The sequence below is a fragment of the Symphodus melops genome (assembly GCF_947650265.1).
Source record: "Symphodus melops genome assembly, chromosome: 1".
NCBI lineage: Eukaryota > Metazoa > Chordata > Actinopteri > Labriformes > Labridae > Symphodus > Symphodus melops.
Window position 1 is genome coordinate 52,686,947 of NC_136691.1, and position 24,440 is coordinate 52,711,386.

Below are 24,440 nucleotides of genomic sequence, written 5' to 3' on the forward strand. Positions count from 1 at the left end.
CGGATGTTCGACACACTTTTGTGCTTTAAAAGACACAAGCCAGCAGGTATACACGTGTGCAACACGAGCGAGCACACACACACACGACCTCTCTGAGTGCACTTTGTGTTGCTGTGTAATTCATTGACAGGGTAAATGTACAGGACTAGTGAGACAGTAAGTTTGACAGACAGCTAGTTATTTTCCTCTTTCAGGGTCAGACAACAAGGCCGAGGCACTTATTATTTCACATATCTTTCTGTACTGAAGTTGTGACATGTGAGTAATAAATTGGCAAATTCATCAGTCTTGAATCTTGGCAGCAGCCGGAGCTCAGGAGCCACACAGGATCTGATTTATTTGTGTAAACCGGGAAAATCTTATTTTGCTTTGTTGAGCCAGCCAAGAAAAGTTTTAATTTGAGATCTCAAACGAGACGAGTCTCTCGTACTTTTAGTTAATTCCTTTTTGGAGAAGTTTTAATACTGGCTGATCTTCAGTTTAAGGTGACGGTGCAGCTTGATCCAACAGAGGGTCTCGTGAGACTGCAGCAAAGACTGTATAAAACATGGACGTGGTTTTGGTGACATCATCCATTTCTATATAAAGAATTGTTCTGAGGCCAAACCACGGCGATGGTAATGGTATCAGAGAAACCTCCTTGTCAGCTTCCTGACAAACTAACACACCCACCTGTCAGTCATGTCAGCAACTCTTCAACAAATGTGTGCTTAACTTTGACGGATGACTTATAAAAACAAACCCTGCACTGTTTTTACAAATAAAGACATGAGCTTCAGCGACCAAAAACAATTATTCAACATCTGCTGCAGGAAATGAGCATTTTAAGAAGCGCACATCGTCTTGTCGTTAGGGCGTGCGCCGTGTCCTGTCCTGAGTTTGTGCTTGTAAAATCGGAGGCTGCCACCTGGACTGGAGTTGATTTTAGCTGACGTGGTGCGAGAGGTGGCGTTCATACCGGACGTGCGATCAGTCAGTCACAGGATGACACACGAAGACAGGCGATTATTGATCACTCCCCTCCACACGTACAGGCAATTTAGAGATGCATCTGACTCTATAACCAACATGGCTTCAGACTGCATGGGGGGATGCCGATTGGTTTTTTCCATTCCTTCATTTGCAGAATGATCAACAAAACAGGGGTAAAGGTATTTTAACAGAAAACGTGATGGTAAATTAGTTCTAAATCTCTTATGCCTAGTTTTACAGTCTGCTGTCAGATATGGACCTGATCATTCCACTTGTAGGCTTAGTTTTTAACTTTTCTCATATGCAGTTTTTTTTTTTACTACATCAACTATCTCTCTTTTACTTCATCCTTTTACATTAATTAAACCTTAATTTAAAGTAAACAAGAGTATCCACAGTTTGCACAACAATATCCACACATTTTTTTTAGTTTGGGGTCACTGCAATGACTCACTTTATGCTGTCTGGTTATTTGAAACCCAGCAGGTTGGAAAACAACATTATCCTCTAACCTCTGCAAAGGCAGGACCTTCTCTCTCTCTGTTAAATATAGACACACAGCTTCCATCGACAAACTGCAAATCAATAACCCAAACTGAAGTCCTCTGACCTCATCAGTCACCACCACCACACCCATGTGTACCAAACTTCCTCATAACTTCTCTTCATGTGAGTCGCATTAAGCTTAGATTTTAAACACACTCACAGCAATAAATGTGTTTTTCTCTCACCTCTATATCTCATAAAGGCAAAACGGGGGGAAGCCTAAATCACGTCACAACGGAAACTAGAAGAACAATACGTCCAAATGTTCTCTGTTGCACAAAAACGACCACTATTAAGATGAACAATATTGGCTAAAGACTCAGTTCACGATTTTGCAGTCTCTGATGTAAGGTTGTTCATCTGCAGCCTCCACGTGTGTTTGCATCAATCTCAGCGGACAGTGTCGCCTACATGAGGTGTGTTAGGATTTCTCACCTGGATGCTGCAGGAGATCTCGGAGTCATCAAGTAACCTGATCGTGCACAGGACCTCCTGGTCCAAGGAACGGATGCTGGGGCTGCGAAACCGGAGCATTTTCATCCTCCTGTCGTTTCTGTTTCAGCTGCTCATGACAGCGGATCCACGCGCAGTGCAGACGCTCTAACGTAGCCTACATACAACGAGGATCTACGCAAACATGCATGCATGCATGTATGCACCTCTCGGTCGGCTCTTGTGACGCCCTTGAGGATGAACGATTGGATGGAGAGAAGGATGGATGAGTAACCGAATGGATGGATGCAACAGGGCGGGAGGGAGCAGGGCTTGCATCCGTCTCTTGCCTGGCCACTGATGGATTCACAGGAGAGGATGGCTTTCCCCCGCCTCACTCTCTCTCTCTCTCTCTCTCTCTCTCACACGCACACACGAACACACGCGCGCACACACACACACACACACACACACACACACACACACACACCTTAACACTAATGTTAACTTTAATTTTGTGTACAGCTTTATTCTCAGACCAATGATAAATAATAGTTGTTCTTTTGCAGCTAAAAAGGTGAAAAATAATGACACATTTTTATTTTTCAGTGCCTTTAACTTAAATCCACACGTACATTTGTGTAGCAAAAAAATGCATCTTTTTTTAAAGTGGGATTATTTGATACTGTAATCAGAAGCACAATCAAGTGTTGTTAAATGAATTTATTTTTTCATCAACCATGACGTCAAATAAGCAGCAACGTCATGAGAATGAGCCCTCACAGAGCAGAGCGCTGTCTCTTTAAGGGCACGCGCAAGCGTGCGTCGTGCGTCATCACGTCAGTCAATCGTGTAATGTCCACTGTTTAAAACGGGGAGAGGTGGCGATAGTTCCTTGTGTTGCCTTTTCTTCTCCACAAGATTAAAGTTGAATAACAAATGCAGCGTTTTTGTTTCATACATTTGTAGGGTGCTGGGTTTTTGTTTTTTTTCACCTGTGCATTCATGAAGGAGCTCACAACACCTGATGAAGCAGCACAGGTTCATTACATGGGTAGGTTTCACCACATGAAGCTCGTGTTATTTCTTCATGTTCCTATGGTGGAGTTGTTTGTGTAAAGAGGTGTTGACAATTTGCAGGTAAAACAGCTTCTTTCTTCTTTGAGCCTTTCAGGGACCTGATGAGCAAGCTGCCTTTAGGAGTCTGAAGATCCACAGACAGAGAGGACAATGATCTATGTGATCATGGGAGTCTCAGGCTGTGGGAAGTATGTGTGTAGAGGACAACTTTAAAGGTTGCATTCAATATAGAAGCACAACAATGTTCGCTCAGTAAAAAAAAAAATGTAATAACAGTTTTACAAATAGCAATTTTATCTTTAAAGCAGAGGTCATTACGGGTCATCTTAATGGGCTTTACATTGAGGAGTGTAAGGTGTCATTTAGTCACATGAGGAACATTACACAACAGGTTACAGAAGGCTACACCTGTCAGGTAAACAGGCCACTCTACAGAAGGCTAATTGTAGGAACAAACAACAGAAGTATAGTAGTTTAGTTTTACCGTCTTCTGTTCGACTTGGACCTGATTCATCCACATGTAGGCATGTGTCCAGACTGTCCTGGTTTATGCATACATGTTACATACACCAACACACATGAAAAGCATTTATTTACTCTTATGTCCTTGAATCAAACTAGAACAGCAAACATTTAAAGAAGACATATTATGTATTTGACAAATGAATTCTGGTGGTGAATTTGTCTCTTTTCTTGCACAGAAGTAGTTTCGGGGCCTTCCTATCAGAAAAGGTAAGGTTCTGCTCACTTTTCCACATACACAACAAACACTCCAGCATGGCACACAGAAAATCTTACTAGTGCGTGTGTGTGTGTGTGTGTGTGTGTGCGTGTGTGTGCACGTGTCTCGACACTTCAGCTGGGCTGGCCCTTACATGAAGGCGATAACTTCCACCCACAGGAGAACATTGACAAGATGGCTCGTGGTGAACCATTGACAGACCAGGTCAGTGTGTGTGTGTGTGTGTGTGTGTGTGTGTGTGTGTGTGTGTGTGTGTGTGTGTGTGTGTGTGTGTGTGTGTGTGTGTGTGTGTGTGTGTGTGTGTGTGTGTGTGTGTGTGTGTGTGTGTGTGTGTGTGTGTGTGCGCGTCCGTCCGTGGAGGTGTCTTGTCAGCTCAAATTGAATGTCAGTCATTTTTGGAGTAAGCCATTTGTCTCCTGTCATGGATGAATCACTCTCTCAGACTTGCAGCCACAGAAACACAACAAGTGTCTGGAGAGGCTTCACATGAGCGGACAGCGAAAGCAGCTTTCACTGTTATATTTATCATTTGTTTTGAGCCCTCCAAACAATCCACTGGCTACAAGCCAAAGTTGAGTTTACACGCTTTACAGGCCGAGCGAGCGGAGCCAACATTTGGCAGCAGATTGCTGTTAGCTCTGCTTGGTGACTGATGATAACCTCCCACTCAGAAATCAGCTTCCAAACAAGGGGAGACTCGCTCTGTTTAATTCATCAGCATGTTTAAAAAAAACACTCAACAGTCGGCCGTTGGACAATGTGTGATGAAGTGAAGCAGAAATGTACATTCGGGATTACTGTGCCTGTCATGAACTCCAGTTGGCAGCTCGAGGTGGAAAAGCCTGAGCAGGCAGAGCGGGGTCCCCCCAGTTTAATTTCAGCTTAGCTCTTCATATTGAAGGCTCTGCAGGATGCAGTCTTTACCACATCTGGACAGACTTCTTCTTCTGATGGCAGTGTAATCAGAGTGTGTCAGTGCTGGTATCTGTGTCTAATCTCTATTGGATTCCCTGTCTGGTTATCAAAAGACTCTTTGACCATTAAAGCTCATCAAAGTAAAAATGTTTCCAGTGCGAGTTGACTTAAAATAATAATCAGTGAACATTTTTCCACAGTTTCTGCTGCGTTATGTTCACTATGATTTGATGTTTAGACATGATTCTTCTGCCTTTTTGTGGATAGAGTCGGAAATCATGGAGGGAAAGGGTGGAATGAAACGTGAAAAAGTAGCTGCAGTTCAGACTTGAACCCTGACCTCCCGCTTGGAGGACTGTTGCCTCAGTAAGAGTGCGATCTAAATGTTTGGCCTTCTGCACCTCGCTTTTAAGGAGATAATGTTGTACTCGAGGGAGCAACTTCTCCAGAGGTTCAAACTCTCTCGATGAAAGACTCACCACCAACTCGTGAAAATTAAAAACCCAAATGTTGGATATTTTTCAATAAGTCTGACTTATTTGATGTAAAAAAAAAAAAAAAAAGTGCAATTTGGACCTCAGACGGTACAAAATAAACGTGTCATTTCCACCTCCACCGACCCTCTGAAAACTGCTCCACGACCCACTTTTGTGTCCCGATGAGCCAGTTGAGAAGCACTACCCATAAACTGTATGAAATTATGGACAACATGACCGCTCCCCAATGTAAAAGAAAACTGAAAAAGCAGTCTGTTTGTTTTGGTTTCATGCTGGTGCTCAAGGGCGACACCTACTGGATCAAAAAGTCGCACATTTCCCTTTAAGAAGAAAATATTGGTCGTAACAATGCTGTAGACAAATGTGAAACAAATGTACAAATGTGATTTTTTTTAAAAACACAAAAACAAAATAAGGCGTGTCAAGAAGATGAAGTGGTTAGTTTGTGCAGAAGATGCAGTCAGCCTGAGTTTGGATCCATGTGCTTACCCACTCTCTCCCTGACATGAGACTCTATACAGTGTCAAAAAGGAATTTCAGAAAGTCTCCAAATCATAAAAATAAAGAAATGACTAATAACTCACAGTTATTCCTTTCCTTTAGGACAGACGGCCCTGGCTCCTCAAACTACATGAAGTCATTGAGAGGTAAGATTAGGCCAAACTTCTCGACACACAGACTGTTCTGCACACTTAGCACTGAGAACTTAACAAATACTTAACAAGTGAAGTAGAAGCTGATTGGTTTAGAGAGAGGGTGTGAGCCGAAGAGGAAAGCAGCGAGGTAAGAATACCCCCGGCGTGAAATTGTTGGAAAAGATCAAAACTATCACTGATGGTTTTGAAAATCAGGCTGAAAAGCAAAGAGAGAGGAGCAGCATTTTGGGAGAGTGAAGAGACGAGGTGAGGGAGAGCAGAAGACTGAGCCGTCTCTTTCTTAAAACGTCTGCGGCAACATCAAAGACTTCTTCTTTTTCTTCGTCTCACTCCTCCACACTCAGTCACAGTTACTTTTCTCCATCTGCCCATCTTGGCCTGCCTGCTTTTCTCTTAACCCACTTCTTCTGTTTAGCCACTTTTCACCAGAGTTGATTTTAAGTTCAAGAAGTTTCCCAACTTCCCAATTTAATCTAATCTACATAAAATATCTGTGTAAGGATGTACAGCTTTTTAAAGGTCCAGTTAGGGACTTTCAGTTTGTCTTGATTTTGGCTCCTCCTTGTGGACATAAGATTCAGAAGGCTGGAGCAGTCTAGACAGCACAAAAAAGTGCATTTGGTCAAATAATGTGTCGTTCAAATAAATACTTTTAATGAACTATTAAGCTACTGTAGGTAAGAAAAAAAAATCAGCAAATAATCAGGAATATATCTAAAATTGTAGTCTTGAAACGTCTTACCCACAAAAATACACTTTCAGTAGAAATATCAGGGAGAGAGAGAGAGTGGGGGATGACATGAGGGAGAGGAGCCACAGGGTCGATCCTGGGTCACCTGCTTAGAGGACTACAGCCTCTGTACATGGGGCGCACGCACTAACCACTAGGTGACTGGCCCAAATTAAAAAAAAATTTGAACCATCAAACAAAATGATTTCTGATGTCATAAACATTGATTGGGCACATTGATACGGCTTTTGATGGGAAACTCAGTCATGCTCTTTTCACTCTTCTGCACTGGCTTTACTTTTCTTTACTTTTGTCTTCTGGAAGAAATAAATTAAAGTGAACAATCGTACTTGTTTCTCCTCTAAAATAAATTCAAATGAATTCATTTATACATTTATCAATAAGCCATAGCCTACCATGTCTTTGTTAGAGCAGAATACAAAGTCTTTTGGCATGAAAATACGTATTTTTCAACGTGTCAGGCGTCCTGTATCATAACTACATTTCTGCTGTTTGTAACAAACCAAACCGTGTGAAAATCCGTTAGAAATTCGGGGAGTTATGATGATTATTGTAATTGAGGATAAACCTTCAATATAAATGAACGCAGAGCGGGCGGACCAGAGACCCATCCAAGATGGCGGCCGTGCTGCGCGTGAGCTCCAACAGACAGCGTCAGTCGATGAGGCATTATGTCTATGGTACGGTCACAGCGACGTCTCGAGTGATAGAGCTCGCTGTTACCATGGCAATGGTTCCCGCCCCTCAGTGCCAGCGAGCTCGTTCGTAAGCTAACTTTAATGTGCTCATAACCTTGTCATGCTGCCATGACTGTAGTTTATATATTCAAAAATACAAATTACAAGATAGAACAACATCTGCACTAACATTATAAACACTTTAACAATGACTTAAGTTACTTTGCGAAGAAGGCAAGGCAAGTTTATTTATAGAAGAAGGCATGTCATTGGCAGTGGATTGTGGGATATGTAGTTTCTTGACTGTAGACCTTCGTTTATATGACGTTTTGGTGCCTAATTAAATGTATTCACTGAGGAAGTTTTAAAAAGTGGGCAGTCACTGTTGAACTAAAAAAATTAGGATGTACAATCTGATCTAATGTTAAGATTTAGGCCATTTTGGACAGATTCCTAAAGAGCAATAAAAAGTTGGATGTAACAATCTCTCTCTCTCTCTTTCTCTCTCTTATCACTCTTTTCTTTCTCATCACTAAATATTTTCCATCCGTCTGTCCTATTTTTTTTAGCCTGGTTCCGAAAAACCAAATAGGTGTGATTAGCTCATGTCTCCATCGACACACTTTTTGTTTTTTGGAGTATTTGAACAAATCTGAGCCTCCAAAGATGTTTTCTGAACAAATGTAACATAAATGTAAAAACCTTGTGGTTCACATTGTGTACTTTGTTTTGTTCAAACTGCATTCAGAGACTTTTGTCTGTTAAAATATAGAAAGAATGCTTATTTCACAGCTTATTTTAATTATTAATCAAACCTTTTTGAATTTAATTAAGTCCGAATTTATGTGTGGGAATAAACCGGAGCGTCCCGGAGAAAAAAAAACTTACACAGACCCAGTGTGATTACGTCAAGTCCTGATCTCCTCCAGTTCCTTCTTGAGGCTCTCAGCCCTCCACCACTGGGTCTCCTCTTTTTTGTAGAGGTCCTTCACCTTCTTCTGCAGCTTCTCATTGGTCGCCTCTTGTGTTGCCAGTTTGGAGGACAGCTCCTGACACCTGCTCGTCATTTCCTCCAGCTGGTTCTTTAAGGTCAGAGTTTGCTCCGAGGTCTTGATGCCGCTGCTGAAGGATTCTTGCAGCTTTGGGCCACTAGAGTCTTTGTCCTTTAGAGCAGAGATGACACTGAGCCTCCTCCTTGGTTTTAGAAGAGTAATCAAGCATGTCTGGTTGTCTCTCAGAGGACAGATTCAGGTGCTTCGTTTCGTCTTTTAGTGTCCTGTTCTCTTTTTCACACTCCAGCCTCTTAGCTTTCTCTAACTTCAAATTTTCTTCCAACTCCTTGATGATCTGCAGGTTTTTTGCTGACCCGGTTCTGTTCAGATCTTTCTCCCTTTTCAAATGGGTTTCATTGACACTGGTCAACGCTCCGTCCTGATTTAACTTGTGTTTCGAGCGCTCAGGTCTACACAGTGCGAGCAGATTATCGTGAACCTTGGTTGTAGATCGTGAGCGATACAGTCGCACAGTGCGAGATGACATCGTACAGAGGGCGCTCAGGAGCTTTCTCTGAAGACAGTAGGGCTCAAGAGTTTGTTACCGGAAGTTAAAATCCTGTTAATTTTCTCCATACCCGATTTGATTGTTCGCCATGACGTCATAACCATCACAGCTAGAGTGACCACGAGCTAAAATGACGATTTATGCTCCTGTAGGAAACTCATCTGATATCAACCTCGTTTGAAGAAAAAGATTTATTCTCCATATCTGTTGAAAGAACTACACAACCCACGATCATAGAGTGTCACAGCCATAGACGTCTACGTATATTATGTCTATGTTGCGCACTGTAATGACGTCAGTTAAAAAAAAAAAACCTGGCGGGGAGCCCCTCGTGATTGGCTGTAAAGGAGTGAGACACCTGATTGGCTGCAGACGACCCCCTTTTAGAAAAAAAAAAACGCATTTGTGGATCAGAGCTGCGCTAGATGAGTCTCAAAACTCCACACACAAATTACAAATTAAAAGCACAGAGACAAATGCGCGTTTGACAATTCATATATGTAACAACTTCCAAAAATGTATTTTAGTGAATCATCACAATTGTGTTTACAAATCGTATTTTTATGTTTTGTTTTTTTATTTATATATGGATTGAAACTTTGTGAAATTTTGTGTGTGCATTGATAATGCATTTGTGTATCGGGTCATATTTATATACAACTCCCAAATACATTTGCGAGTCCTTATTCGTGCATTTATTCATTATGAGACTGTTCTGACTCCATAGGAGCTGCACTGAGGGACTTCACAAACACTAGGCTGAGATAAATAAGGAGAGTATTGAATAGTAAACGCAGAGCTGCGTCAGATGTGTCACTGAGTGAAACTTGAAAATGATATGGCTGCTTCAATAATTTACTGAAGTGTGTGTGTTTTCTGATCGCAGAGAAAGGTCTTCCGGCGGCGATGCCATCGTGGTTTGCTCCGCCCTGAAGCATCTGTACAGACACATCCTGCTGTACGGCTCCAAAGCCCTCGATTCTTCTTCCAGTCCGAACCAGGACTTCCTCCCTCCGGCCTCTCCTCCTGTCTTTTTTATCTTTCTGCACGGCGACTACGATCTCATTCATCAGAGGATGATGGACCGGATGGGACATTACATGAAGGCCGACCTGCTGCGCTCCCAGTTTGACGTTTTAGAGCCTCCGCTGGAGCAGGAGAACGTTTTGACGCTGGACATCCGTAGGAGCATCCCTGACCTGGCGGTTGAGGTCGAGGCGCACATCGTGAGCCTCAGGTCGTCAACGAATCCTTAAACACCGCCACGGCAGCCAATCAGACGCAATCATCAGTGTCTTCCCTTTTTAGAGGTGCTGGTTTAAGAGATGGTTTGAAATTACATATTATTTGGTTAATCAACTTCTTAATTAAAATATAATCTTATAACCAGCCTGCGTATTTTATAAAATTGTAAACAGCAACACCAGGCGAGTGAACAGAATGAGGCCTGAAATTAGGATTTGAAGTTTTACGGTACATCAAATGGGGACGGTGGCTTTGCTTTGTGTCTTGGTCAAATGTTCAAATCTTCAGTTGAAATAATGACATCAGTTTTCAGTGATTTAGATTTTTTTTTTGTTAAGTTACGTTTTCATGACAGTGGCTGTTTAGTTTAGAGGAAACTTTTAACAGCTGGAACTGAAATATAAGACTTTAAAAACTTGTGTCAGGTCTCTTTTTCTTAATTTCACACTTTGTTTTGAATGAGATGACTCTGGATGACCTTTGTGTTTATTTAGTTCTCTGCTCTTTTATAAATCTCTGCCGTAACATTTCATGACAACTTCAGCATCGGGAAATGGATTTGTTTAGTTTCAAGCGACTTCTTATCATCACCGACATGTTTTGATCTTATTTAATCTGTCAAACCGCTTTTCATGCATTGACATCTCTTTCCTAATCCATCGACTTATCTCTGAGTACAATCTTCACAGAGAACACGCACAAAGAAAAATGATTAGAGGGGTTTAGATTTAAGTCTTTAAACTTTCTCACTGCTGAGAGGCAGCTTGAACTCCTCTGACCCAAGTGTGTCTCGATGGCCAGATCAGGCCGAGGCTTTGTGATCGCTGCTGTCTAAGTATCTTCAGGAGACACACACACACACACACACACACACACACACTGATGTCCATGACCAGGATGCCCCCACATTCTCTACCACACACAGACAGACCACATCTCCATTTAGCACGGTGGAGCTGTTTTTGAGTGCTGTGACTCATATCCAAACCTCAACACAAATATTTTAGGAGCCTCTAATCCCCCCCCCTCCCAAAAAAAAAACCCTTGGCTACTCGTGCCTCACACGACCAGGGCAAACACACACACACACGCACAAACACCCACGCACACACCACTCGAGATTAAACCCCCTCAGTCTGGCAGCAGCAGACGAACACTCACACTGTTATTTCTCGATGGGGCTGAATAGAACTTTCAAAAATCAATTTTAAGGTTTAGTTATTTAGAAGATGAATGATTCACCAGGTGTTATTAACATGAGATCCTGGACTCATAATAAACAGTGAAGATATGTGATCTGTGCCAAAGAGTTCAAAGTTAATACTGTGTGTTTCTGCATACGTTCAAATACACAAACACACTCTGCAAGCTTCAGACTGCATACAAACCGACCAGGCTGTTTGAAAAGATTGAACTGCCCTCTAGTGGTTGTGTTTAAGAACAATGATTGAATGTGCATGTGTAAATACTGAGACGAAGGAGAGAGGGAGAAGAATACACATTTAGAGAAACTTTAAAAAGCACAAATCTAAACTTAAAGGCTTAGATTAGGTCTCATTTATTTTTTTAATGTGAAAGAACAATTAACATTTTTTTTTCTTTTCAGATATTTATTTTAAGGCTTTTTGTGCCTTTATTAGAACGATAGAACAGTGGACTGACAGAAATGAGGGAGAGAAAGTGAGGATAGACATGCGGGAAAGGAACCACAGCCCCCCCTCCCCTCCCCCCTTTATAATTGTGATCCCAATAATCGTGATCATTTGGCAGAAACTGTGCAGCTCTATTTATATTAAAAAAAAAAAAAAAAAAACTTCTTTAAGGTCTTCTTTAAAGATACAGAGAATATAAAACAACCGTTTTCTCTTAAAGAAGTTTTGAAGGAGAAATGAGACTTTAAAAGAAGGCCGTGGCATGAAGAGAACAAAAGCAGCTTTACAAAGCAGGACATCATCATAAATTCATGTTCAATAAAACAACAGTGCATGCATATTTAAGTGAGAGAGTTCTGTCGACTGACACAGAACATGAATTATAAAATCTGCTGTTTTTAACAGATTACATCAAATTTAAGAGTCAGCTCAATGAGTCAAAGTGTTTCTGAGTGGGCGACGGATGCAAAGATAACCCACCACAGCACAAACACAGTGTGGTGCATTCTACTGAATATAAGCAACACAACAATAAACCAAAGGTCAGAGGCATCGAGGGTTTACTGGAAAATCTTCAACTGTGAAAATTAAACCTTCATAGTTGTGTATTTTCATGCCTGGGAAAGAGAGAGAGAGAGATGAGAAGATCAGAGTTTCTGTGCATGTTGTGGCGTTACGATAAACACTCAACCTCTTTTTAGTCACACGGTTTTTTTTGCCCTCATCTTTACAGCCTGAGGTGGACAAACACTAAAGCAGCGAGGGAACAAGCACAACAACAAGATTGTTCTCTTCGATTTTCAATCTCATTATTATCCAGCTGATAAGAAGCCTGAGCCTCGTAATGCTGCACACAGATTACTAATAAATGACCTCACTCTGAACATTTATGTAAAAGAGTATGTGAGGGGGGTTTAGAGTACCTGCACAGACCTGTGTGAAGAACAAGTGCACACCAGCAGGTTTGCACGTGTTCTGAAGGGGACAAGGAGGTGACGGAGGAAAGAAGTTAAAGAAGGAATTTAAGTTGTTCTTTGGAAGCGATCTGACTAAAAGTACAGAGCAAAAAGAAATGACTGAGGACAAGATGAATAAAAGAGCAGGTCAGAGTGGACGACACATTTCCCTTTGGAGACGATAAAGTAGATCGTATCTTTAAGTGTATCTACACCGACACACATTTCACAGAATCTCGTCTGGGTAGGAATCAGTCCAACAAAAACCAATAATAAAACAGAAGATAAATAAAGTGAACTAAACACAGTACTACATTTTAAACAGTTATTAAGAGTATCTAGGAGAAGCTCCATTTTGTTGATCATCCTCGTCTTGTTGCCGATATATATTCAATTTTGCAATCAATGTTTCTCTAATCATGCAGCACAACAGACCTTGTGTTTTCTCTCAAGCGCTGCGTCGTCATCAACAATGACAAAATGTTTACTACTGCTTTGGGTTTGAGTGACTTGTGTGTATTATGCAAATCTGAATCCACTTACATATAAACATACCAGCTCAACATCTGTGTGTGTGCGTGTGTGTGTGTGTGTGTGTGTGTGTGTGTGTGTGTGTGTGTGACTGACAGCGACTGAGCAGAAGCATTACAGCGGGGAAGTCGGCGGCCTGTCTGTTCGCCTGTCGCTCTCTGAAGCTCCGAACTCAGCCGCTCATCTCCTCCTGGATCTCTTCAGCACGGACCTGAGAGGGAACGACAACCGAGGAATGAGAAACTACAACAACAAGCAAAAAGAACAAGCACGCCAGGCTTTTGCTTCACAAAGTAAAAGAAAGTGATTTCTGTTAAAAAGTCCCGTGACGTGGTTCTTGCTCTGTCAGAAGAGTCAGCGTGGGGATCGTTTATGAAGGGAGCAGAAGAAGCTGCTCTGGCCTTCATGTGCTCTACAACAAATAACCTCAAATCAAACCTGACACCACTGCTAGATGAAGCCAGCAGTTAAAAACGTTTTCTTAAATACATCACAACACACTGCAAGTTATCTGTGATGTTTGAAAGACAAGTTTGGATCCAACACGGACAAAGACAACACGGTCAAAAGGAAACAAAATGAAATACCCCATTTGAGTTAGCGAGTGCTTGTAGCATCTGTTGCACAAACTGCTGCTGCTGCTCTGTCACCGTGGCAACCCCTTGGCCACTTCCTGATCGGTCGTTTAGGGAACAGTGAGATGCTGGAGCAGCATCGACACAGGCTCCAGTGTTTCCCAGTCCAGCCCTGCAGGACGGACATTTGCTGATATATAAAGAGAAGTTTTACAGAATCTTTAACGCGTGTGTGTGTGTGTGTGTGTGTGTGTGTGTGTGTGTGTGTGTTTATGTTGTGTACCAATACTCACATGGGTATCAGTGCAGGAGCCTCTGCAGCCAGAGTCTGTAGAGCCTGCTGGATCTGTAGCAGAGCCTCCATGGCTCTGGGGTTCAACATGGCTGACAGTAGCTCTGGACTCTGCATCTACATTTTTATTCATTAACATTAATCATGAAAAGTTGTTTATTTAATAAGGTAATTGACCCATAGAGATCAAGATCTTTATCACAAAGGTGACCTGGCCAACAGGGCGGCAGCAGCACATGTCATAATAAATATTTAATAATTTAAGAACTGTTGAAAAACAAATAATTAAGAGACCACCGTGATCACAGATTACAATTCAGAAACACAGGTAATGTTCAACTACCTTGTGCTTTTGGCTCAGTGTTTACATAATCCTGAACCTGCATATTATTTGTGTATTTCATTGTTGCACGATATGAGAGTATGGAGTCACCTGTTGCAGGTAGAGGGGGATCTGCTGTCTGATCTGCTGCTGCAGCTGAGGATTTCCTGAGAACAAAGGGTGGCTCAGCAGCATCTGAAACAGAAAGATCATGAAGCTGTAACGACGTGTAAGATCAGAGTGGAGAGATTATATGGATGTGTTAACAAGAAGAAACGTGGTGGGTAAGATGGTGGCCCGGCTCGAGCGCTGACTAGTTTGCAGCCTGTGGGACTGATATTTTTAACGATTGGGTTCTGCAGCTGCCGAGTGACAGTGAAGTGATCTGATTGCCTGTGACGAGTTCCCTGACGTGCATGAGTATGTGTGTGTTGCATCCAGCCATATGTTGCGTTTGTGTCACCTGAGCAGCTAGGTCCGGGTTTTGGCTGAGGCAGTTCAGGAGACTGCTGACGTACGGCCCAGACAGCAGGCTCTCCATCAGACCTGGACAGGCTGTGATCTGCTCCATCAGTGACTGGAGGCCTGAGATGACAAGAGAGAGCACAGATACAAGGTGAGGCTGCACTGACTGCTGTGTCTACTCCAAACACGTCATTCAGGGGCCTTGTGGTTAGGTCTCATGTCCGTGTACGGAAACTAAAGCCCTCATCGCAATGGGCGTGCGTTTGAGTGAAGCATTGGCTCTTTGCTGCATGTCATCCACCGCTCTCTGCTACTAATATTTCCTGTCTCTCTTCAGCCGCCCTGTCTAATGAAAGGAAAACGATGCCCACAATCTTTTTAAAAAAGCAATTCAGGCCTTGTGTTTCACCAGCAATGTCTTGAAACAATACGTTTATCCAGACATCCAGACAGATGAATGTGCATGACATTAAGCGTGATGACGTATTAGAAATGAGACAAAAGAATGTGCAGAGATTTGAGTTTTTGCAGTGTGTGTGTGTGTGTGTGTGTGTGAGAGAGAGAGAGAGATTTAAGAAGTGTGAAAAGGCAGAAAAATAAGTGTATGTAGAAAAGATTTTCATGTTGAGTAGTTCTTACCCAGGCAGAGGGGAGACTTGGGAGAAGGCGTTAAGTTATCAGGGTCAGGGTCAAGATCATCTGTAAGCTCTGACTGACCCTCCTCTGAAGCTGGATCAGTCCTGGGAGCAGCAGGACGCCTGAGGAGGACAGACTCAGTCAGACAAAATCAACACACAGGAGCTCCAGCAACATTGTAGTTCATCTTTGCATGATTTTATGTATGAACTGGTCCTCTGTCAGTGTGACCTGATGCCCTGTTAAAACATACATGGTCAAGGTCTTCCAAGATGTGTGTGATAGAAATAGAGACAAGTGAGGAAGTCAGGAATCTGTTCCTTTTTATAAAGTCTTTCTACTCCGTCTCTGCAAAATCACAACAAAGTCTTAACACTTTATTTGCCCACATCTTGATTGCATAGAAGTAATACAAATATAAAAGGTGCATCAGGGGAGCCCAAAAATCCAACAGCCTTATATAAGGGATTTTATCTTAAAACCACAACAACAAAAGTATATATATAAAAAACACAATTTCAAAATATAGGCTATAGAATTAAAAGATAACAAGTCAAGGTAAAAGGAAAACACACACATAAAAGTTAGAAGTTGTGGAGTAAGATAATGTATTGTCTTTGCAGGGTGTGATGACATTTTAAACTAGATATTATTATTATGACTGGTGTGTTTCTTTGTACCTTTGCACCATGCAGAGGCTGACGGAACCGTCTGCTGCCTTCAGGTGACTCAGGATTTCTGATTCTTTCAGGACACGGCCGGAATGAATCAGCATCAGCCACTCTGCAGGGACTTCCAGGCGCTCTGCTAGTCCACATTTCAGCTGTATGCACACACAGACAACACATAAACACACAACCATTGAACTTTCTCACCCCGATGGTTACGTCATACCCCACACAGCTCCACGCGCAGCTGTCTTTAACACCTCACATCTGCGGACCTGTGTGACGCTGCAGTTTCCTCTGACGGAGAACTCTTTGCTCTTTGTGAGACTCTTCACAGAAACGTGGATCATTTGAGACCCCTGACCTCCACCCGGGGCTCCAGGTTCTTCCTTTGCTGTGGCCGACATCCCTCAGTCCTGCCCAGGCTGATTCTGGAGAGGAGGAGGAGGAGGAGGAGGAGGAGGACACTGTCCCGGAGTAATGACTCGACAGAAAGTGATGCGAAGACCCGAGGACGCAGGCTGGTGTCAGTACAGGAACTAAAATAATTAAAGTAATCCTTTATTTTTTATGTGAAGCTTAAACGTGGATAACGGCATATAGTCATGACTGAATTATTTAAACACACAATCTTAACTCAAAGATAAAATGCATCACATAATAGATAAAAGTAGGTCACAATTTAAAACTAAGAAATATGTTCTGATTACATTTTCTACTCTTTCAGATTACATTGTTTCCAGAATTATCTACCTTTCTCCAATATAGCTGCACTATGGTTCTCAAGGTAAGGAAGCCCACAGTGGCCATGCATTCATACTTTTTATTTACTCAGGTTTTCCTTGATTGTGTCATTTCTGGTCATTCTTGTGATCTGGAGTTTTTTTTTTTAACCATGTAAAGCACAAAGCAAACAGAACTAGTCTAAACTCACCTCATTAGACTGGGAAGCATCAGTATGGTAAATCACAAAGACCATAATGTACCGTAAATTCCGTACTATTGAGCGCACCTGGATATTAGCCGCACCGGCTAAAAATAAGTAAATAAATGTATTTGTACATATATAAGCCGCACTTGATTATAAGCCGCAGGTGTCCACGCTATAACAAGAGCTATTTACACAGACGTAGGCTACCGGTAACATCCGCAAATACTGTAGCGTCCGTACGGACGTTAAAGGACGACGAGAGCGTTCAAAAAATAACTTTTAATAACCCGATCACTGTCGGCCGTGACCACGCCGTTTACAGCCGAGAGCAACACATAACTTGCCGTAACAATCCAACTCTCTCCCACAGCGTTCTCTCATACAGCCACTCAACACGTTCTCGCTGGTGCATTCACTGACTCTCCACATAATCGGAATTATGAACACATTATCAACTACTGACTTTACAACATGAACCGTTACAATACGAAGCCTAGCCGACGGTGTCTGTAACACGGCTGATGAAAAAGATGACCGTAATATATTTCACAAGAAAAAGTCCATCCATTCACTGCCTCAGAATGACTTCATTACTCACTTCCTCAGTCTCTGTTGTCGCTGTCAGTGTCATCTTAACGTGCAGCAGCTCTGTTAGCTTCTTTGACAGCCAGGTCGATCGCCTTTAACTTGAAAGCTGCATCATATGTATTTCTCCGTGTGTTTTCCATCATGAGGGTGCGTGCATGAAGCGCAAAATGTCTGATATTAAGATCCGACGTGACGAAGTCAAAAGTTTTTTTTTTGCAGAAGCTCATTGTCCCCCATAAAAAATCCATAAATAAGCCGCACCGGAGTAGAAGCCGCAGTGCTCGAAGTGTGAGAAAAAAGTAGCGGTTTATAGTCCGGAATTTACGGTATTGTGTTTCTGGATGATCAGAAAGTCTTCTCCTTTTTGAAGATCTTGTGATGATAAATGAATCTGCTATAATAGGAAAAAATAGCTTTGGTATCTCAAAGATAATGAAATAATGCATCATCACAGGTAAATTGGATGAATGCATCAGTTTTGGAATTCCATAAAGAAAAAAATGCAATATTATAATCTATTGGACTAATTTATTCTGCCACGTCCTCCGAGAGCCTTCTGTGATCCTGTAAAATAATAAAGTGGGATGAAACGAGAGTCTTGAAAAACAAAACTCAGAAACGAGAAGGTCTAATCGTTTTCATAACTCTTTAACACCAAACATCAAAATGGACACACGAGTGGGAATCTCTTTTTCACTGAAAAAGTAATTTATTTACTTGACAGTTGGAAAGAAAAATAAGAGAACAAAAACTTACATTTCACATCTGTCAGTTTGGAGTTTAAAACCAAACAAAGACCAGGCACACAGCCCTCACCTGCACACCAGATGCAGTGGCGCACCTGTGCACGCAGGGGGCAGCATTGTAAGTAAAGACAACCTTTTAACACACTTTCGAAACTTCTTTTCATCACTTCATAAGTCTTCTTAACCACTTGTGTTTGACACCTTTTTTTCCCTGCTTGGAGTGTAAGTTGTGTATATGAGTAATCACAGGGGCATGCAGTTTATGCTGACATCAAGTCCAAGCTAAAAAAAGAAAAAAAAAAACATAAAAGAAAGAGGACCCTGCTTGTGAACATTATTGTTTGTCTTCATTTGTTCATTCCGTCGTTTTGCGTTTACTTCTGAAATATTCATAGATCTGCTTCGGAGCCTTTCTTCCCTTTCTTGTTACCCTGGCGACAAAGAGAAGCCAGAAAGTTCACAGTTATTGACAAAAACAACATTTATTGAGTTAAGAGTGAGTAAAGTTGGATTTAATTACAAGAGAAGAAATGTCCCCAATAAAAAGTAGACAAGAATTAATGGTTGAATTTTTCTGAACCAACACTTTTCCCTAATTCTTCCCTGATCTCAGATTGAACACACCAACCCGGGTCTATTATGACTTGTCTTTGTGCTGCAGCTTACTTTTACTGCAACTTCCCTCTGCTTGCTCCTTTTTTCTGTGGTATAGACAGGGATACAGGCACCATGTATGCAAAGGAACACACACACACACACACACACACATTCCTGTCTAAACATGTACAGTGGATTTTCGTCTTCTCACAGGGTTAAAATCTCCTCTTTCTGAAACAGTCTGACTTTTCATTGTCATGGTGACACGACTGCACACTAAGCATGTGTATGTGTCAGGATTGGTGATCTCACCTGATGTTTAGGTTGTTCTGACTGCAGACCTTTGACTTTAGACCTTTCTTGCTCAAGGGCCCCGTGTAGTGACGTTACCTAAGTATAAAAAAAAAAAAAAAACATTCACATACGTCTACCTTACACACGTGCGTGCTTCTCTGTCTTTTATCTCGCTCTTACACACCTGCGATGATAGCTCTTCTTTTATATGCAGCAGCTCTTCTACCTGTAGGAGGATTTCTGCTTTGTCTTTCACTGAAGGAGAGAAATGACACTCATCTGAAGTCGTCACACGGACCGGCTTAAATCTTCATGAGGCAAGAGAAGTCAGAGGATGGAGAGCATGAAATGAGAGCGAAATGTTTGGACTCACTTTCTCCCTGTTGGAGCATCTTCAGCAGTTGAGAATTTCTCGCCTTCACCTCTTTGTATTTCAGCTGCAGAGACACAAGAAGACAAAATCATTCAGAAGTGTAAATCATGAAGAGGAAGTGGATTGTGTCTCAAGTGAAGTTTAAGGCCCTGTGTAAACTGAAGTGTTTTATTACGGGGCAGAAAAGCGTCGGCAGGGCTTCATTAAAGCGTTAGTGTGCTGAGAAGAAAGCGCTGCATGTCCGTCCTGTCTCTATGACAACAGTCTGTCGAAAACAGCCGTTATATGACCGATACGGCTCTGTTACTTTTTACTGCATGTTTTATATTTCTGATATGCTGAGCAGCAGACGGCTAACTTGAGCTCCATCTGACTAAATTAAACTGGTGTGACCGTACGGTCCTTCAGCCCACCTGTCAAATGTTCTAATTGAGAAGATTTTTGACGTTGAACTTCTTTACTCTCTGAATGCTGACCGCTGCGCTCTTTCCCAGCTGCCTTTGGGCTCGAGTAAGGAAAATAAATCAGTGGTTTCTTTTGATGAGAGCTTTGCTGTTTAAAAAAAAGGTTTGTGCATGGTGTAGTTTAAGCAGCCTGCAGCGTTAAAACGCACCTTAACCCAACAGACAGCAAATAAAGAAGCATGGGTCTCAAACTGTACGCTCATTGTACCGATGGAAACGGAGACAGAGCCACTCAGGCAGATGGGACAGAGTTCAGAATGAAGGAAGGATAACGAGCTTGTGATCACTCACCTCCCACTGTGAGATGGTCTTCTTTAGCTTATCGATTTCCTGGTCCTTCTTCTCCAGGTCGTACTTCAGCTGCTCTGCTCGGGGATCCTATCAAAAACCAGCAGAGACAAAAGGAGTTCAGTGAGGACGTTCAGACGTTGTCAGGAAGACATCACCTGGTTGATGTAGCTTTTAGTGACACAGCGGAGCTTCGGACGAGAAAAGTTGCTCACAGTAAGTATCAAAAATGATTTGGCACATTGTGATAAAAAGGCCAAACGTTCTCCAACACGTGCATCTCATACAAGCTGCCGTCGCTCTCAGTGAGAGTGTAAAGGTTACTGACGCATCGAAACGAGTGTGTGTGTGTGTGTGTGTGTGTGTGTGTGTGTGTGTGTGTCCGTCTGCATACCGGCTCGTGTTCTGTCGACGTGTTCACTTCCTGTCCCTGGCTGTTGGTGTACTGCTCACGTCTCTTCTCCTGCAGGATGATCCGACTGACGTCATCCTCCAGCTTGTTGAAAAAACGCTCCTCTTGGCCGCCTCCCAGCAGTAAGTTAGCCGCTCTGGCGTCCTGGATAAGAAGACGTTAATGTAGCGACATGACTATGCAACTTTATACATGAAACCAGATGCACATTTATTACTGAATATTTGCTTTGTATGGACAGTAGATGGTTGAAAATCACAACCAGCAGAATGTGTTTGACAGCTGGGCTTAAAGAAGGAGCTGGCTCACCTCTTTCTCTTGTTTCCTACCTAAATGTTCTGCAACGACACAAAATCAGAAACATTCATCTGTGAGCCGTGCAGAACACGACATCGTAGTGTAATGGCTCAGAAACTAAACGATCCGTTCTTCTTACCTGCGCTGCCCTCTGCCTGGAAGTCCTGCAGTGAAACCGTCTTTTTGTCTTTCGCCTGCTGGTTCTTTTTTTTGTCCTTCTTTCCTCCGCCTTCTTTTCCCCCTCTGGACTTTGGCGAGGACGCGTTCGTGGGGTGCTGAGTGAAAGCACATCATCATCTGATGTGACGTTCTGCTTCTACTCGAACGTGTTTGAATTCAATGTGACGACTGAGGACTTATCGCTTTAAGGAGACAACGAGACATCTACACAGGATGACCCGTCTTACCTTACCTTGACAGATGTACATTAAACAGCATCTGTCTACATGGGTCATCAGATATGAATGTAATTACAAATAAAATATATTATATATTATATACACAAATATCTTCCCTTCATAAAAACGAGATACAAATCAGAAAGCTGAGATCCCATTTTCAGTTTAAATTGTAATCACCTTTATTTTGAGTTGCCTCAGAACATCCTTTACCTGTTTGTGTTGTTCGTATTCCAGTTTACTTAGGATCAGGGCCTTCTCCAGGTCTGCCTCGTACAGCTCAGTGGTTATCTACAGAGTGAAGAACAGCATGAAGACAGTCAGTAAAATGCAGTCTCATCAGAGAGAGACACTCGTCAGGCAGATCCTCCACAGCTGACCCCTTGTTACCTCTGGTACAGACAGATCTGTGACTTCCTGAGGAGTCCATTATGAGGAGGACATTATAGTAGAGCTTTCTTACTTGCTCGTCCCTCTGTTTCCACTGCTGCCACCCCTCTGCGGGCATAGCGTGGTCCCCTGCTGCAGGACCGAGGAGTTCACCGGCTGCAGACGTACAGGGAGGCGGGGCGCACGACTTCTGAGGAATCTTCTTAAAGGCCAAATTACGCAACTGAGAGAAAGAGAGACGTTCACATAACAAAACACTGGGTCTTTATATGACTGTCTTTTATTATATTTTGATGTTTTCTTGCACTATTATAAGCAATGTCTTTCAGTCTACACATGTTCAGGCTCTAATCCTCTCTCATGTGATCCAGTTAGGACCTTCAGATCAAGTTTTTTTTTTCTGTTAATCTGAGAGAAGTTTAAGTTCAAGCCTTATATGAAAAAACATCATCATAGCAAAATGTTTTCTTCTTATAAGATTTACATTTTGCAATTGCTCTTTTTACTTGACACTTTGGTCCCTCTCTGAAACAAAAAAAAACATTAGATAGATAGATAGATAGATAGATAGATAGATAGATAGATAGATAGATAGATAGATAGATAGATAGATAGATAGATAGTTTATTGATCCCGAGGGAAATTCAAGTGATCCCGAGGGAAATTAAGACCTGAGATCAGTCACAATGTCTTTGTTAAAAAAATATGAAATGTCTGAAGAGCACGCCTCACAATACAGCTCATCTGAATGACTGAAGTTACAAAGAGAAAAGAAAACTATGATCAGGTGATCAGGTGTGTTTCACCTGACAGCTACACTTTCAGTTCAGGTGAAGTGAAACAACAACAGCCATAACAGGAAGTAAAGATTAATCATTTTAAATGGATTCAAAGGGGTCAAATTCACATGAGTACCCTTGATGGACCCAGTGTCGTGATGGTGTGTTTGTCACCTCATTGGCCTCACTCTGCTGCTGCTCCTTCCTCTTCTTCTTCTTGTCTTTCTTCTTGTCGTTTAACTGACCACCTTTCCCCCCCGTCGCCTTCCCTTGCCTGGACTTCCCGGAGGAGTCCCTTCCTCCTCCTCTGGTGGTGCTGGTCCTCCCCGGATCCGAGCCCTCGGAGTCCGACTCCGAGTCTATCTGGAGCAGGGCGAAGCGGGAGGCGGTGGTGGGGACAGTGATCATCGCAGAGGAAGACATGTCGATCAGAAAACTGATCGATGAGGAAAACAATAAAAGATAAAGTCAGAACAAGTTAAAGGGAGTCACAAACCAGATACTTAGCTTCTAGTCTGAGCCCTGGTCTCACATAAAAATCAACCCTAAGAGCTTTATTTACAAACACCATGATCATTATGTTTAACCTGTAGTTGTTAAAAATATATATCGTCATGTGAGATGTACCGTTTCAGGCTCAGCTAGCATTACATGGCAGCAAGTTAACCTAAGCTAACATGTAGCCGGGTTTGTTAGCGTCAAAACAAGTGCAACAACAATAAAACAGCCATGTTAAAAAAAAACACACACACCTGGAGGGAGTCACTGTGGTCGTCTGTGTTGAAAACAAGGAGCTGGATAAATGAGAAGTGGAAGTATTCACAAGAAAAGTATCTGAGAGAATAGTTTCACCTGTTCGATAAGGTTGCTTCTGGTAAAGCGAAGGTTCGCTAACAGACTGAGTACAGGAGCCCGAAAGGACCAAAAACCATAAAGAGTCGCTTCGCTTTAAAGTGACTGTAAAAAATAAAAAGCATAAAACAAAACAAAGTAGTTTTTTTTGTTTGCTGGTTATCCGATATTATTAGTATGAAGTTTACACTACGTGTTATTTGAAATCGTAATCAGAAAATGTTCTGCCATTATATTACTGATTATATTATTATTAAGATTTATCAGTTAAAAAAACAAAACCCAGTTGTCATGGCGATAAGATGGTGTTCCGCTTAGCATGAAGTGTATTTACGGTTGTCATGGTATCAGGCTTGTTTGTTTTGATAAAGCGTTGTGCTTTATGTACTGATGATTTTTTGTGGGAAGCGATTTAAAAAATAAAAAATAAAATATTCTCCTTTCTTTAAAAGTCATTATACCGCTACGAGGTTCACAACACGCTCAATGTGAAACAAGCCAGCACAAATAAGACACCACAGTGAGATGAGTTTAATAGTTTATTAAAATAAAATCACCTTTGCATAAAATAAATTAAAAAAGCATTTAACTTAAAATCAATAGAAAAAAGTGCACACAGATATAAAAAGTTTACACACACAAAAAAATCATATGCATAAAAAACACTGCTAAGTTTTATATTAATTTATCCTCTGGTCATTTAGTGCTATAAACAGTGCTGCCAGTTTTAAAGTGGAAGATGAAGTGACTTCATGAATCAATAGGATAAAGAACAAGTGTTTTTAAAGGTCTTTTATATTCTAACCATGTTTTTAAAAGGAGGTGAATGCTGAGTGAGTGCTTACTGTTAAACTGCACTAC

The 24,440-nt window shown here is 41.8% G+C and overlaps 4 protein-coding genes across 16 annotated transcripts in view; 1 reads left to right on the forward strand and 3 right to left on the reverse strand.

Moving 5' to 3' along the window:
- Positions 1-2,358, reverse strand: part of frmd3 (FERM domain containing 3) — a 64,259-nt gene extending 61,901 nt beyond the window's left edge. For 3 of the 4 annotated variants that reach the window (XM_079368085.1, XM_079368086.1, XM_079368087.1), the window contains exon 1: positions 1,954-2,358. In XM_079368085.1, the coding sequence (XP_079224211.1) occupies positions 1,954-2,058 (105 nt within the window). In that variant the 5' untranslated portion in view covers positions 2,059-2,358. The remainder of the gene's footprint in view (positions 1-1,953) is intronic. The other variant, XM_079368088.1, reaches the window with a different exon arrangement.
- A 461-nt stretch (positions 2,359-2,819) lies between these two features.
- On the forward strand, positions 2,820-10,153 carry LOC306840703 (putative gluconokinase). 6 transcript variants are annotated; one of them, XM_079370170.1, is made up of 6 exons: positions 2,820-3,004; positions 3,117-3,218; positions 3,732-3,762; positions 3,890-3,976; positions 5,788-5,831; positions 9,715-10,153. In XM_079370170.1, the coding sequence occupies exons 2-6, from the start codon at positions 3,181-3,183 to the stop codon at positions 10,082-10,084; spliced, it is 570 nt and encodes a 189-aa protein (XP_079226296.1). In that variant the 5' UTR covers positions 2,820-3,004; positions 3,117-3,180; the 3' UTR covers positions 10,085-10,153. The 6 variants fall into 6 exon arrangements, with proteins under 6 accessions (XP_079226296.1, XP_079226298.1, XP_079226297.1 ...); XM_079370172.1 differs by having other exon boundaries at positions 3,735-3,762; XM_079370171.1 differs by having other exon boundaries at positions 3,125-3,218.
- On the reverse strand, positions 8,195-17,155 carry LOC306840428 (ubiquilin-1-like). 3 transcript variants are annotated; one of them, XR_013781327.1, is made up of 9 exons: positions 16,446-16,644; positions 16,183-16,325; positions 15,506-15,624; positions 14,865-14,986; positions 14,513-14,596; positions 14,081-14,196; positions 13,800-13,959; positions 13,309-13,423; positions 8,195-8,431 (listed from the first exon to the last, which is right to left on the reverse strand). XR_013781327.1 is itself a non-coding variant. In XM_079369708.1 (9 exons), exons 2-9 carry the CDS (start codon positions 16,575-16,577, stop codon positions 13,385-13,387), a joined length of 915 nt encoding a protein of 304 aa, XP_079225834.1. In that variant the 5' UTR covers positions 16,578-16,601; positions 17,105-17,155; the 3' UTR covers positions 12,435-13,384. The 3 variants fall into 3 exon arrangements, 1 of the variants encoding a protein (XP_079225834.1); XR_013781328.1 differs by lacking the exon at positions 8,195-8,431 and adding an exon at positions 11,464-12,342; XM_079369708.1 differs by lacking the exon at positions 8,195-8,431 and adding an exon at positions 17,105-17,155 and having other exon boundaries at positions 12,435-13,423; positions 16,446-16,601.
- A 1,213-nt stretch (positions 17,156-18,368) lies between these two features.
- Positions 18,369-23,876, reverse strand: gkap1 (G kinase anchoring protein 1). 3 transcript variants are annotated; one of them, XM_079369423.1, is made up of 13 exons: positions 23,480-23,876; positions 22,902-23,163; positions 22,022-22,171; positions 21,772-21,849; positions 21,300-21,435; positions 21,173-21,201; positions 20,846-21,007; positions 20,455-20,541; positions 19,700-19,763; positions 19,511-19,581; positions 19,345-19,422; positions 19,102-19,136; positions 18,369-18,866 (listed from the first exon to the last, which is right to left on the reverse strand). In XM_079369423.1, the coding sequence occupies exons 2-12, from the start codon at positions 23,148-23,150 to the stop codon at positions 19,104-19,106; spliced, it is 1,137 nt and encodes a 378-aa protein (XP_079225549.1). In that variant the 5' UTR covers positions 23,151-23,163; positions 23,480-23,876; the 3' UTR covers positions 18,369-18,866; positions 19,102-19,103. The 3 variants fall into 3 exon arrangements, with proteins under 3 accessions (XP_079225549.1, XP_079225548.1, XP_079225547.1); XM_079369422.1 differs by lacking the exon at positions 19,102-19,136 and having other exon boundaries at positions 23,580-23,876; XM_079369421.1 differs by lacking the exon at positions 19,102-19,136.
- Between the last annotated feature and the right edge of the window lie 564 nt (positions 23,877-24,440).